The sequence below is a fragment of the Diadema antillarum genome, unplaced genomic scaffold (assembly GCF_040938485.1).
Source record: "Diadema antillarum isolate AM-2024a unplaced genomic scaffold, OU_Dant_1.0 seq00002098_RagTag, whole genome shotgun sequence".
Classification (NCBI taxonomy): domain Eukaryota; kingdom Metazoa; phylum Echinodermata; class Echinoidea; order Diadematoida; family Diadematidae; genus Diadema; species Diadema antillarum.
In genome coordinates, this window is record NW_027272742.1 from 197,732 (window position 1) to 213,676 (window position 15,945).

Here is a 15,945-nt window from a genome sequence, read left to right on the forward strand (position 1 = left end):
GACACTTCAAAACGAACGAGGCCCACAAACTCGACTTTAAGTAAAATTGACCCTCGAGCTAGTATGTGGTCCAGTGAAAAAAGGCTAATGTTTAATTTTCTTTATGATTTCTTTATGTTATCATTTCCCATGAGTAACGCCATGATCCGTAGAAGTCTTCTAGAGCTCATCCAGCGGTCTTGATGACCAAAATGCATCTATGGTGGCATGCACTGAAACTTTGAAATCTTTTGAATGGATTGTCCGATTTACCTCAAACTTTCACTGATGGTTTATACTAATGATATTGCTGCATTCACTCATTCAATATGTAGTAGGCGTAGGCCTATATACATGTACTATAGTAATTGGTTTTATTTCTTCTTAAAGGGGAAATCCAGTCCAAATATAAGTTAGTCTGATAGCAAAGAGTAAAATATTACGAGTTCAACGGTATAATTAATTTTGATAGAAATCGGATGAAAAATAAGGAAGTTTTGACTATTTTGAAGTTTCGCTATTTTTTTTTTTTTTTGGGGGGGGGGGGGTACAGTTCTTGTACAGTCAATATGATTATGCAAATGACAAAGTGATTTAACCAGAATATAGCATCATGTTTAAGACTTCAATGAAGAAAAACATTGAAATTCCGTCATTTTTTGTACACAATCAATAGAAAATAATTGTGAGGGTAGTATGACATGGTTAGCTCACTCATTTGCATAATATCCGATGTACAAGAACTGTTTTGCAGCAATTAGCAAAACTTCAAAACGTCATAACTCCATTATTATTCTCCGATTTCAGTCAAAGTTTTACCGCTGAACTCGTAAGATTTTACTCTTTTTTTATCAGACTAACTTTTATTTGGATTTTGAATTTCCGGTTTAATCCGTCCTTCTAGACTGTGCATACACCGGCCGACAGATGGCGCACACTCCCTTGTGTTTTGTCCGGCCGTCGGTGTGACGTAATGTTTTGGTCTTGCTTCTTCGCCGAACCTGGGGGATCTCTCTCTGAAAAAGTTTGTCGAGTGTAGGATACCTTGATTGAGCCCTAGCCCATCTCCATACTCTTCACGATGTGGAGAAATTTAACGCAAATTGAGAAAGGGGTCCGGCGACTACATAATATTTCAGGAATTTCAAGAAGCAAAAGCTCGGGCGTTTTACCTTCAAAGTCTCAAGCAGCAACGACAACTACAGCGGATGGCGACTCTCTTTCGCAGCCGGACCACTCCCGACCACGATCCCCACCGTTCAGAAGAGCTCAGCGAGGAAGTTTTTACCAGGAGAAACCACGCACTGGAAATGTGTATTTAGAAGACGCGCCTTTGCAAGCGTATTTGCAAAGATATATGCCATCTGCAGTAAGTATGAGTGAATGCCTTTCAAAAACGATCCCTCATTTAGGGTCCTATCATATTCGTTTATTGCCCAGAGTTCATGACTTACCACGTACATGTCATTGACATTAGTCATTACGGTCATTACCATAATTACATGACCAACATCAATTTGGCCTACCACAACATGTAGGTCTATGTAACAATACACGTACCGGTACTGTAGTGTCTAGTAGTGTAGATGTTGGTGTCTACACTTAACTGTTTAATCATTGAACTATCAAACTCCTTTAATTGGGTGAAATTCTCCAGAATGAGAAGTGATTAAATGATACATGAAATGTTTGTATCATTTTGCTTTTTTTTTTTCATTACAAAGGGTCAATAAGTACTTAATCGTACTGGATGGTGTATCATGCTGCAAGAGAATGCTCTGAGATACAATTTCCATGAACAATACATGTAAGTTTTATGTGTGATTTTAAGTATTTGTTGGAAAACACCTGGCTGCCAAATGGCTATCTTCAAAACTTAAGTGGAGGAACATCTGTCTGCCTGCAGATGAATGATGAGCTAGCTTTCAAATTTGCCAGACCGTTCTGGTTCTCAACATTTATTTGATTTTGTTTACTGCATGATTCATACCCACACATTTCAAGCACATCATTGAATGAGCTGGTACAGCTAAACTACCATTTTACACAAGTGGGCAGCAGATATGAAAATTGTGCATTGTGCAGTTTGATTTTACACTCCGCAAAGACACTCACAAACTTGTCATATCACTCAATCAGGTCCTTGGTCCTATTGTTGATGATCTGGAACGATTTGGGCAGAGGGTCTGCGATGAGATCACCGACCTTGGTCACGAGTGCGAGCGGAGTCAGCCGTACGTGAGGCATTTCGATGCCTGGGGCAATCGCATTGATGACATCATCACGTGTGAGGCATGGAAAAAGCAGAAGGTTATCTCAGCTGAGGAAGGGATTGTCGCCATTCCATACGAGAGAAACTTTGGTCCATGGAGGTAAACATTTTGACCAATTGCAAAATAAAATATTCATCATCAGTTGAATTCCATTACTAGTTCCCCAAATACTTTGATAGAACACTCTTCACAGGCACAGCCAACATTACATAGATATGTGGTATAATGTAGATCATGTTTTAGTTTTGTTATAGAATTTGTTTGTTTTGTTTTATTGTTGTTCTTATAGTTACATGTTTTAATCTCGGACAAATCAACATCAGTAGCTGGTGTAAATGTGTGTTATCATTAACCTGTAAGTATGATCAGTGCTGGAGTGTGGTCATCCTGAGATATCAGCTGTATCAGAACATGCTGCAATTACAATGTAGAATACATTTATAAGGGAAGGCAAACCCAAAGAGCAATATGAATTGAGTGAAAGCAGCAACGTTAGTAGAACACATCAGTGAAAGTTTGAAGAAAATCGGACCATCGATGCAAAAGTTATGCATTTTTTAAGTTTTGGTGTTGGAACCGCTGGATGAGGAGACTACTAGAGGTTATGACGTATGAGTGGACAACAGTATAAAGAAAGTATAAAGAAAATTCCACAAAAATTCATTTTTCATGAAAACTACAAATCCATCAACTTGATACTGACATATGTTAAGGGTAGCAATTATTCCCCCTGCTTTCTGAAAGCGGTTTGTCAAGTGCTCTTTCATTATGCTAGAAAAGTGAATTTTTGTTGAATTTCCTTTATATTTTCTTTGTAATTTTGTCCACTCATATGTCATAACCTCTAGTAGTCTCCTCATCCAGTGGTTCCAACACCAAAACTTTAAAAATTCATAACTTTCGCATCGATTGTCCGATTTTCACTAATATGTTCAGCTGATGTTGCTGCTTTCACTCAATCCACATTGCATTTTGGGTTTGCGTTCCCTTTAAATGTCCATTTTCGACATATTCAAGTACATGTACTATATTGCATTTAACTGTGTTTCGTATCAAGACAATGGGGGATTTGGGAAGTGCTTGTACCAATAGATATCAGCCCCAGCTATTATATAACCTTCCTAGTGCATATCATAATCAAACCTAATTGTTTGTGTAGAACGTTAGCAAAAATAAGAACAACTAAGTACTGTATAACAACCAGCAAAATAAAATATTTTCAGATGTTAAGTTGTCTGAGATGAGATGGCAATACAGTGTATGTGTTGGGGGTGTTTTTGTGGGGAAAGGGGGGGGGGGTAGCACCATTGCAGTGACTCCCATGTGCCTCTATGCAATTCAGTCTGAAAGAGAGATAAAAATTAATGCACCTATTTTTCTCTTTGATTACAAAAAGAAGGCAACATAGGAGAGCTCATAACATTGATGTGACCCTGCAAGCATTTAGCACTGAACACTGATCATCCAGTCCGTTTTCTTCCGCAGTCGTCTATACCAGGCAGCCAAGATCATCCTCTATTCCCCCTCATCAGGCCTCTACTCCTGCCCCCTGGCCATGACGGATGGTGCTGCAAAAGTCTTCAAGAAGGTGACAGTACTGTTGCTAAAATTTATTTAAAGTCACAGTTACCTTTATAATCATACTGTATTAAACTGCTGAAGGAAAATTCATGTAGTTTTGATTTGCCGTGCACACTTGCTTGCAGCGGTTGGAACCTGAACTATGCAGATATCAAGATAAATCTATAGATCTATCAAGATAAAATAAAAATATAAAAAATAATTCTGTGAGATCAATTAATCATGATGTGGTCCTGGTTATATTGTCTAGAGTGTCCCCTTTTTGATGATTCTTTGGGGGATGTCTTTTTTTTTTTACTTCTGTTGTTGTTGTGTTTTCAAAGTGCGTTCAGTCCCGAATAGTGCTAGCAGCATATTTTTAGCCATTTCAAGATCTCCATTGATATGTCCTGTACCATATACTTTCTGTGTTAGTGCAATTTGAACAAGATAAATGGTCCAGGGAGGCAAAATTATCTCATGAATTTTCTCTATGCCCATGGTAGTGGTCAGGAGCAGCAATTTTTTTTTTGTAAATGCAAATTAAGGGCCTTACTTGTAATAGTACTTGCACATAACATTTGCATGAGGAGTTGGAGGCATCCCAGTCAAGTGCACATTGCATTGAAATTCCTTAAAGGGAATGCTAGCCCAAAGAGCAATGTGGATTGAGTGCATCGATTGTCTGATTTTCCTCAAACTTTCACTGATGTGTTCTACGTATATTGCTGCTTTAACTCAATCCACATTGCTCTGTGGGTTTGCGTCCCCGTTAAGTTTTTGGTTTTTGATGTGTTTTTTTTTTTCTTTTAGGGAGATATGTTTTGTTTTGGGTTTTTTTTTTACTCTTTTAGAATTAGTATTAATCCTTTTGTGTTAGCATGAATTATTGATAAATTTGATTTTTAATTTGTTTTATCTGGTTTTTTTTTTTTTTAATGCAGGATGATGCACTCTCAGAGCTTATGGGTGGGGCATTTTCTCACCTGACTACCAGGGACCCACAACATTTCTGGACATCAGGACAGTGGATGACAGAGAGACGGGGAGGATCAGATGTAGGTGAGTACCTAAAGTAGGAAAGCTCTCTCATGATATACCTAAAGGGATTGTATAGTTTTAATCGAAACCTAATTGAAGGTTTCTTACATTTTTGGGTTAGATAACGAGAAGCCTCTTATGAAATATGAAAGAGCATGTACTTCCAAGAGGAATTTAACGTTTATGTGATAAAAATTGATGTTGAGATGGCTGAGATATCAAAAACAGGGCGATCCTATCAAAAGACGGGACCCAACTTTTATATTATCATTGCTTTGTTTTACTTTGTTTTTGGATGTCTCAGCCATTTCAAAACCGATTTTTATTAAATAAACTTTGAATTCCTCTTAGATTGGTCTGCTTTTAATACTATTTCATAAGTGGTTTCTTGGTATCTCTCAAAAAGTTAAAAGCCCAATCCTCATCTCCATCAATACTATACTGTCCCAATAACATCAATACCTTGAGGAAAATGAAATCAGTGGACATTGCAGAATGATAGAATCATGCAAAAGAATGATATCAGGGGCAACCATGCAAATGAGATGACACTATGAACTCATCATCCCATAATGTGCCATTCTTTGTTAAGAAAATATCAAAAACTCTCAAAATACTGTTCATAGTCAATAATTTAGCAATGACAACCTCTTCCTCGTAACAGTACAATATTCCACCGGACAAAAAGTATTTCAAAGGGGCTTTAACAATATATTTGCTCATGAGTGCATCACAAAAAGACACAAAGACTCACAGGAGTCAGTACAGAAGTCAATTTCCCAGGTCATAGAATGCAACTCTTTTTTGTTTTTAGTTCCAGTGTTTTTAAAGAAGTTCTTTTGTCTAAATATGTAGTTTAGACACTTGAAAAGAAGTGAAAGTAGTGTTGGGTTGTTGGTGTTTGTTGACAGTTTTTGTAGGCTCATGTTTCCTAAAGTCTGACATTGTTTTAGAGTCTCTGGTCATGAAGAAAAGGAAATGTTCGTGACTAGATCACAAAGAGTCAATACACTCTGTAAAAGCTTTGATTCTATAGAGTTATCATGAGTAGCGTGTGTTGAGGAGTGTGTCAAGTTTCAGGACTTTTGAAAAGAAAGAAGAGTAGCTGCACTTTCAGATCTGACCTTACCATGGAAAGATCGCTTTTGTCTACTTCTTGTTTGTTTTCTGATTCAAAGGTCACAAAGGGTAAAGTCACTTCAACAGTGTGGTAGACATTTTTGAAAAGTCAGATGTAAGATATATTAAACCAATGAAGCATTTAAATTTCATGTCTCATTTTTTCCTCTACAAAGATTGTGCTGGGATTGCGTAAAAGCATAGGCCCCTTTTGACTCTATTTTTACCCCACTGGCTTGCCACTATTTGATAAGCAGTTTTCAGCAGCTTCTCATTTGAAGTCATGAAGTCATACTTGTACGTTTTAAAATCCTTGCCTTGTGTTCCATATTAATATTATTTGTTGCGGAAACAAAATTGAACAGCAGGAGGGACGGAGACACTAGCCTACCCACAAGTGGATGGTACATTCCATCTCCATGGCTACAAGTGGTTCTCATCGGCAACTGACTGTGATATGACATTGGCCCTAGCCAGAATTGTTGACGAGAATGGCCAGTATCAGGAGGTTTGTGGACACTTTCATCTTTATCAAGAAATATTGTTTTCAGCATTGTGTCTTTTTTGTCTGCTTGTTTGTTTGTTTGTTTTTCTGTCTTTCTTTGGGGGATGTTTGTTTCAGGGTTGGGTTTCTGTAGTGGGGGCATTCATTTTTCTATCATAATGCAAAACAGCTTCACTTACCTTTGGAAAACAGGCAAAATTGCATAACCATTAAAATTTGTCAGCATCAAGAAGAGGGAATGTGCACTTTTTAGGAAAATGACATTTTGTGGAATTCTCTGTATTTTTTCTATTATCTCATTTTCCATGTGTGACATCACAAACTGTAGCAGTCTTTTCATCCAGCGATTGCAGTGCCAAAACTATGAAAATTCATAACTTTTGAACGGCTTGTGTTATTTTCCTCAAACTTTCATTCAAATGTGTTCTACTTATATTACTGCATTTACTCAATCTTTATATTTGGATGTCATTTTTTTTTTTAAAGTAGGAGGTACCTGTATGTACACAGTGAAATGTTTATTTAGCAAAGAAAATTCAACGTGCCTTTATTCAGAATGTTGCAATTCTGCATTATGTATTGACAATATGTATGCTGAACTGTGAATCCTTCAAAATGAACTGATTGTACTCTTTGATGACACGATATTATTTTGCTCCTGAAACAATTGCTCCATTTTAATTTTCTCCAAGGACTTCAAGTTAGGGTTAGGGTTTTAGGTTTAGGTTGATATGGGGATTAGGATTAGGGCTTGGGTTATGTGTGTGGGTAGGTCTTATATTTGGCTTACCATACAGCTATTTCATGGAGCAATCGTCGGAGGAGCAAATATCACAGAACCATACTCTTTACATAGTCTAGTAAATGGGAAACTTACAATGTACCAGCTGTCATTGTGCAATCCATGTTCTGTGCTAACACTGCAGGGAACCAGAGGACTGTCCCTCTTCTACCTAGAGACAAGGACTCCGGAGGGCGCACTGAATGGCATCGAGGTGCAGACAATGAAGAACAAGCTCGGCACCAGGCAGCTGCCGACAGCAGAGTTGCTTCTGGATGGTACAGTGGCCCACTTGGTGAGACACAGGGTGTATTTAGCCCTACACTTTGGGAATCAAAGATAACTGTCAATCACTGCGCCTTGTGATTCCAGTCTGAAAAATATCGCACCTACTAGAAATTTAGACATGTATAGTGATTACCTTTTTCATAGCATCAAGTGCTCTCTCTGACTGACAATTACACTTGTAGCAAGTATATACTTAGCATTCCATGCCATCTATGGGGTAGCTTGATTTCCAAAAGTAAAGGGTGTAGTATTGCAAAGAGTTGACTATTCCTCATTGATCTGCAGTAGCCTTGATACCTATTCAGAGAGAACAATGTGATGTAATAACTTACTTGCTTCTTGCTAAATTTACTGGTCACTACTTTGTTTTGAAACTCCAAGTTAAAGGTCCTGATTACCTTTTGGAACAGTGATTTGAAAAAAAAAAAAATGTTCAAGATATTACATTTGATGCATATGTACACACGTAGGTCTGTAGTATCACAAAACATCCTACTACATACAATTTTCACAATAAAGCCTGGCTAGAATATAAGGAGGTATCAGTATTTTTCTCAATAAACCATAACTTCAGATGGTTTAGTCTGGAAACATTTTTATTATAACTATTGTTCACATTTTGTGTATTCAACAATACTTAACATCGATTATACTGGTTCAAATTTTTACAGTGGCTGTTTTTATCCCTAACTCACATTTTAGGACTATTTTAAAGCACTAATGCTAGGTTTTTGTTTCTTCCAAAATGGTAAATTATGCTTTGAAGGTGTGACTGATATTGTCTTGAGCTATGTGCACTAGTTCATCATAGTTTCATCTGAGTCCCATTTCATAAACTTGTCATCAGTGACAACTGCCACATTTCTGTGACAAATTTGCTCTTAGCTAGTCAGATGCAAGGATTTCTGTAGCTTATAACAACTATGACAACTTGTCACTGATAACAAGTTTTATGAAACGGGACCCAGGTCTGTGCTTCTCATCATATAATATATTGTTGTTGTTGTTGTTTTGCTATACTTTGTCAAAGCCCTAGTGTACAATGTATTATACCTGAGCTGTATGCTCATGGTCAGTCACATTGAGATTATCTCATCAAAATGATGTCAGCGAAATGACCCTTTTCTTTAATACAGGTGTCTGTTCCCGGTCAAGGCGTGGCCTCCATTGCCCCCATGCTGACCATCACTCGCTACCACAACGCTGCATCAGCAGTCGCTGCAATGAGGAGGTATTGCACAAACTGCAATTTTTTTTACCTTGATGATGAAACAGCATTTATGTAGCACCATTTATTTGTAGAAACATTCAAAGGCGCCCAAAGGCGTCCTGGCAGAGACGAGAGTTTTCTTTATTCGTTGGACTCGTACTGATGGTTGACAGATATTTATACTCATGTCCGCTTCAGTGTGGTTTATCAGATGGATAGTTCAGTTTTTAGAAGATCAATGATGATAACGATGATAATCATAATATATGATAACAATAATTATCATAACATTAATAGTAGTTATGAAATTTTGAGAAGATAGTTACAGCTGTATACATGGACAAATTTGGGGATATAGGGAATTTGTAGAAATCCTGACTATACATGATTTCTCTGTAGTAAGCAAGTTCATAGTGTACAAAGAATGTCAGATTTCCTTAGTTTTGTTTAACCCATGGTATGCCCATTCTCATTTCATCTCCTCAATCAGGGAGCCATATTCACTTTACTAAATTACGACAGTATGGATGCTTATAAGTTCCCAGAAAAGACAAGAAAATTTCTTGCCCCCTCGATCTTCCCTGCCTTTTAGAGTTCAAGATGTCAGAGATGACGACCAAGATCTTGTTCATCAACTTTTCAAGTCCAAGAAGGGAATAAAGGTGGGATCGGAGATCTCGTCCTTTCAAGTTCTCAAGCACAAGGAGGCGAGAAGACGAGATATGACTGTTAGATCCCGTCTTCTCACCTCGAATATGAGAAGTGAAGATGATACAATCCCACAACTGGCCGTCTTGCCTTCTTGGACCTGAGATGTCAAATACATGGGATGTTGAGAAGAGGGGATATTGGATCTTCCCTTCTTGTCTTCTCTGTGCACAATTTTGTGCAAAGATGAAATGATGATGACATTGGGTATGAAGGGATTTAAACAAGTGGAATGTTATTTTTGCTTTTCAGGATTGTTCACTATGCGAGGGACTATGCCTTCAGGAGGAAGGCTTTTGGAAAGCTGATAGTAGACTGGCCTCTGCACGTCCAGACACTCAGCAGGATGGAGGTGAGGACCAAAACCAAACTTAACAAAATAGAGAAATACAAACAAAATTAGTCATTCATCAGCCTGCCATATGGCTTGGCTTTCTATGCTACCTCTCCTCTACCATTTTTTTTTCACCCTCCTCTTTCTGTTATCATTCCTCCTCCATTTTTCTTCCATCTCCCTTAGTTTTCTCCTTCCTTTTTCTATTGTCTTTTCCTTTCGTCTTTCTTTTCTTTTTCATTTCATCATGTATTGTGGATTTGTCTGTATACTTATGAATGCAGCTTAAGTAATAAGTAATAATAATGTGCTTTACTTTGTAAATAGGTGGCATCACTGATGTTCATCAATGGACTGAAATCATATGATTAGTAACCATTTGCTAATGCTTTATTTCCTGAGCCAAACAGCGTTGCCACTTGCTGTAAATGAAGTATCAAGTACTGTAAAAATGGAATTTTTCGCACAACTCGCGACTTGAAACTCATGCAAAAATAAAAGTGCACCAGTTTTTTACTTGTTATGTGTTACAATCAAAGTTAAGAACAGGCGAAATTCACCTTACATGACTGACTGGAAACTTGATCAATTTGATAATAGAAATAGAGTACCAAAGGGTGATGTCGTAGACATTCATCACCATGGAAACTGGTTCTAAGCAGCCTCACCAGTTGGCCAAAATATTGTATACTGTGAACGCTTTTGTTGCTCACGATGCTTTCACATGGGTCCAACCCAAGCTGTACCAAAGACTGTGACATCATCACTTCAGTCCTCTATACAGTGCACCCCCAATGAATTATAGAAAGATAGATGGAGTGCTCACATCACATGACTTCTCTATAGGTGGAGACACGGGGAGCCATGGCCTTCCTCCTGGATGCTGCACACCTCCTTGGGAAGGAGGAGGCAGGAGAGGCCACGGAGGATGACCTCAATCTCCTGCGACTCCTGGTTCCTATCCTCAAGCTCTACACTGGCAAACAGGTGAGCATGTTTCTAATGTGTGTTTGGGGGGGGGGGGGAGTGAGTGCTGTGTGTTCTATAACTCTGCTATATTATCAAACAAGTGACTCAAAGTCAAGCAAATAATCTATCCATCTTCCCCTATGTGGTGCATATTATGTGAATACATAGAAAGGTGATTTCATTCAAACTTCAGACACATTTGATTTGTTGTGTTCTGTGTGTGATATGCAAGAGCATTTGTAGTGAAGGAACTGCATATTTGTGCAATGCAGTGTTAGTTTCATACTTATCTCTTTTTGTTTACATGCATCATTTCTTCGTCATGGAATTGAGATGAATGGTATCAATAAATATCCCTAGAATATAGGTGAAAGTGTGTGTGTGTGTGTGTACATGTGTGAGTTCTTGTATCATTCTATTTTAGCTTTATGAATTTGGGTATTTGCTCACAAAGGTCTACCAACTAATACACTTGCTGCATCCACTTGCTGCAAGGTATTCTGTACATTATCTGTAGTGTATGGGTGATGTCTTGTTGCATTAATAGCAGTGAATGTATCTTTGACAGGAGGCTAAGATACAAATGTCCACATCAAGAGATAAATCACGCAACATACTGACTGTCAGACATAGATTTGACAAACACATACCACAAGAGACTGCTGTCACTAAGTATACCGGAGTTGTAATATGCAGCTGTGCCAGTCTGCTGCTTAATTCACATACAAAAAATTGTGTCTGCATCATGATGTACTGAGACTTTGCATTTTTATTGATCTCTTTGAAATGGGTACGAGAAATACACATACTGTAATTCAATGATTGTGCTCAATTTTCTGTTTCAAGTTTTCCAGCCAATTTTACTCATAAACTTGACTCATCTGAGGCATGTGTAAAAGGTGTCATCGAATATCATGTAAGGTATGAATGTAACTGATTGTGAAGGCATTGCAAGCAATTGCATCCAACTTCTGACTGCACATCAATGAAAACCTCCACCCTGTCTCGCTGCATCCCTCCACAGGCTGTGAGTACTGTGTCTGAGGGACTGGAGAGCATCGGTGGACAGGGATACATTGAAGACACCGGCTTTCCTGTCATGCTGAGGGATGCACAGGTGAGAACCCCTGTGACTATTGTCATCATCATCATTATGGCTTAACAATACATAAATTGATGTTGTTGCTGTTACGGGGAAAACCTGTTATAACAAGCTGGCTTACAATGAGGTACCTATCTAACAAGTTGAATTCGGCGGTCCCGATTTTCATGACTGTATATCATTGGTTTCTTTTTTAGTTCGTTTATAATGAGGTACCAGTCATAATGGAGTAAAATAGGTGGTTGTGGCGACCTCGTTACAACTCAGGTTTCCTAGTAGTAGTATTTATAGCTGTAGTATCAGCAACAACAGCAGCAGCATGGCAATAATAACATAATTATGCCTTGTCGATTCTTGCTTGCTGTGCTTCTATGTCAAGCAGCAAAACAATTTTCCTAGGTTGCTAGGCCAACCAGGGCGGACAAAGCCAATTTTGCAATACAATTCAACAATGTCTCGTCTACTCTATTGCTTGATCTGGCTCTACAGTTTAAAGGGGAAATAGATAGCATAACAGGTTGATTTAGATGTGATTGACCTCTAACCTCTTCAGGTCCTCAGCATCTGGGAAGGCACAACAAACATTCTGTCACTGGACGTCCTACGATCAATCGTGAAGAGCCGCGGTCAAACAATGAGTTCCTTCTTCGGCCAGGTCCAGACTCGCCTGACGCCGTTCCTCCAGGCCTCTAACCAGGACATCCAAGACACAGCCCAGCTCATTGGCCAGGCCTGCAACAGCCTGCAGAGCTTCGTGGTGGCATCGACCAATCAGGACCCAGCTTACCTGGAGATGGCTGCCAGGGATTTTGCCTACAGCATAGGCAGGACCTACGTCGGTCTGCTGCTGCTGGAGCACGCAGGATGGAAGCATGCCACGGAGGAAGATGTGTCTGTTGCAAAGAGGTACAGTATTCCTTTTGTCATCATTTCAGTGCATTCATAGTTTTAGAAATTGGCATCAGCTTCCAGAGCTCGATAACATTATTCAATATATGCATGTATTTTAACACCAGCTATGTAAATTTATGTATTTATTGATGTATGGCATCTGCTGGTGCCATGCTTGTTCATTTGCAGGACACTTCCTTGGTACTGCATTGCATTTTATGTTTGTATTTTTTTTTATTGGTGTAAATAAGCATAAATTAGTTAAAAACAAGAAAGAGAGAACAAAGAATGGTAGACAGTGATGATGGGAAATGAATTATGATGAAAGCATATAGTAATAGGGAGGAAGTCACTGTTTTGGTGTACAGAGAAAAGAGAAATGGCTGGGTATAAATGCTGATATTTTGTACAGAGAGATTGAGAGCGCCTCTGAAGTATTTCTAGGATAGATGAGATGGGAGAACACTATATTTGTCTAGTACACCAAGCAACCTTTCTTTAAGCAACTCTCTACCGATATTTTTGTTTTGTTTTGTTTTAATTTTATCTGTGGTTTGCACAATGCAGGTGGTGTAGCCAAGACCTGTGTCCAGTCTCCAGCCAGGCCCAGCGGGGAGCCTATTCCATAGACTCCAGCTCACTGGACTACCGCATCGTCATGGACGGCTACCAACAAAAGGGCTGAGGAGAATGCTTCCCATATCACGGCTCTGTCCAGTGTGATTCTACTGGCCAACAAGCAGGGATTTAATCCACTCCGCAGCCCATGCTGTGCTCTACTTGCCCATTAGTGCATCATGTGGCTTGGCTTTCTTTGCAACCTCTCCTCTCCTGCTCTCCTCTTTCACTCTCCTCTTTCTGATATCATTCCTCCTCCATGTTTCTTCCATCTCCCTTTGCTCTTTTCCATTTCTATTGTCTTTTCCTTTTGTCTTCCTTTTCCTTCTCAGGACATGTATTCCGGATTGTCTGTGTACATATGAATGCAGCTGAAGTTATAAGTAATATGCGCTTTGTATGAACAGGTGGCATCACTGATGTGAAATGCCTGTTCATCGATGGACTGAAATCATATTATTAAATCATTTGCTATGCTTTTTTTCCTGAGCCACGCAGTTCTACAACTCGATGTAAGTGAAGGATAAAGAACTGTAAAATGTAGAAATTTTCTCAGGATAAAAATTTTCGTACATTTCACATGACATGCAACAAACAGGGAAATAAAAGCATGTCAGTTTTATTGCTTGTTTGCATTATAGGTGTAATATCATTTTACATTTTCGGTTCAAGGTAAGCATATTATAGGGGTATTACTGTAATGTTATTTGTATTTTTTCGCGTTCGCTTGTACTGTAGCAAAAGTAGATTTGCTGTCATAAAGCATATCAGTTACCGTACCTTTTACTGTAATAATTGTGGCAAAAGTCCTTAACCACCATGACATTGGTTAGCCGTTTGAAGTGTTTGCCATATCATCTTGACCATCTACAAAATAAAAGATGGGCAAAATACATCTTACCCAGCCGAGCTCGAAAAATAAGGCACATAAAAATTCCTTTTCTAAATCTTTTTGTATCACCACAGCGGCCTCCTCAAGGGAGTGCAGTACTGGTACATAGGAAATGGTCTATCAAACTTGAACCTCCAAGTTTTAGGTTTAATAGGGACTGAAGTGAATGCCAGTGAAAGAGTGTGGCAAGTAACAGCTGAGTACAATTAGCACTTCCTTACCGTTCATAATGCAAGTGTAGACTTTGATGTGTTATAGTGTGAATGACTTGATTGGAGTGCCAGGCCATTCTGACAGTACATGATGACTGGCCTGACAAGAATCTCTGAGATGAAGCTAGATGAGTCAGTGTGGAAGTGTGTGTTTAGAACTTCAATTGCTGAAGTTTCAGGTGAGAAAGGAAGGACTTGGAGAACTTTGACTTTACTTCCTTATATTTGTTCATGAACAATTTGTGAATAGGCTCATAGCATGGCAAGAATTTATATGGGATTGATGGATGATGACGTTCCCGAGGGTTTTTAGGCCAGGGGATCATCACATTTTTCTGCTGTCGTTTTTCTTCTTCTTGCATATGAGACCTACTGCTCCACTGTTTCACAAAGTTGCTGAAACCAGTCCCCCTGTGTCACATCTTGGGTTGGTCTGGTGTGAATGTCCATCTAACTTTGATGTATAGGCAAACCCCATCATTACAAATACGAACATAATGCTTCATTATTCCGAAAACATTTTCCAGGGTAGTGACTTTTTACCTTGCATGTCTGCGGCACAACTTACTCGATCTAGCAAGTTCATTTCAGAAGCACATAATGAGATTTCAAAGGGACAGGAGGATTTTATGAGTAGAATAGGTCTCACATTCCTTTTTGTAGTTACAACAAAATTTAAAGAATGGAGGTAAGTGATCAACTTCCCAATATATACTTAGGGGACTCACTACGAGACAAACTTTGTGTACACATTACACATGCAAAACATGCAGTGGTGTTGCACTCGGTCATATAAAGCCGAGTGACTTGTTATGCCGTGTATGTAAAGTTTGGCATCTGTAACATGTAGTAAACAGCGTACTATGGGCCACTCTATGTGTGGACTGATTGTTAGGCTATGACAAGAGGTGGCTATGAAAGGGAGGAATCTGTGGAAAGCTTGTATTGGAAACAAATAGAACTCCCCTCCCCCATCTCTCTCTGCACATACATTGTATATGACTTGCTTAGTAATAACACTCAGAAACCCATGAATAAACTGAATATTCAGACTTAACTCGTTGAGGACGAGTCCCGAGTATACTTTGGCAAGTGTCTATGGGAAATGCGTGTTGTAGCAAAATCAGTCCGTCCTCAACGGCTTAATAGTCTGGTGGCTTTAATGTGAGTGTACACATAAATATTTCTGAATTCACTTATCAAATATGCTTGATATATGAGACTGAAATAAAGACAACTTTCTCACCTGCAATAGGGGTTTATGTTTAGCCACAGTCTGGAGTTCTACACATTTGTACATAATGGATGTAGCAACTTACTGGTGTTCAGGGTATCTCGCTGTAACTGGAGTCCCCAAACAAATAACTGGTATAGATAATAAGGGAGAATTGGAGGTGATACAGTTGTAGATTAATGTGTGTATGTGGTGTGTATGGCTTGGTTTTGTACAGGTCTTTTTTTTT

At 38.9% G+C, this 15,945-nt stretch overlaps 1 protein-coding gene across 1 annotated transcript; it reads left to right on the plus strand.

The window, feature by feature from the left end:
- Positions 1–1,020: 1,020 nt before the first annotated feature.
- Positions 1,021–13,445, plus strand: LOC139713929 (acyl-CoA dehydrogenase family member 11-like). The gene is made up of 12 exons (XM_071625648.1): positions 1,021–1,348; positions 2,119–2,351; positions 3,738–3,840; positions 4,757–4,874; positions 6,338–6,480; positions 7,404–7,553; positions 8,683–8,777; positions 9,717–9,816; positions 10,645–10,785; positions 11,792–11,884; positions 12,423–12,775; positions 13,328–13,445. The coding sequence occupies exons 1-12, from the start codon at positions 1,061–1,063 to the stop codon at positions 13,443–13,445; spliced, it is 1,935 nt and encodes a 644-aa protein (XP_071481749.1). The 5' UTR covers positions 1,021–1,060.
- Positions 13,446–15,945: the final 2,500 nt, after the last annotated feature.

Excerpts from the sequence above, each read along its gene's own strand:
- LOC139713929 (XM_071625648.1), top strand. The coding sequence starts at position 1,061 with ATGTGGAGAAATTTAACGCAAATTGAGAAAGGGGTCCGGCGACTACAT. Across the intron at positions 1,349-2,118 it reads AAAGATATATGCCATCTGCA|GTCCTTGGTCCTATTGTTGA; the intron begins GTAAGTATGAGT and ends TCACTCAATCAG. Across the intron at positions 12,776-13,327 it reads GATGTGTCTGTTGCAAAGAG|GTGGTGTAGCCAAGACCTGT; the intron begins GTACAGTATTCC and ends TGCACAATGCAG.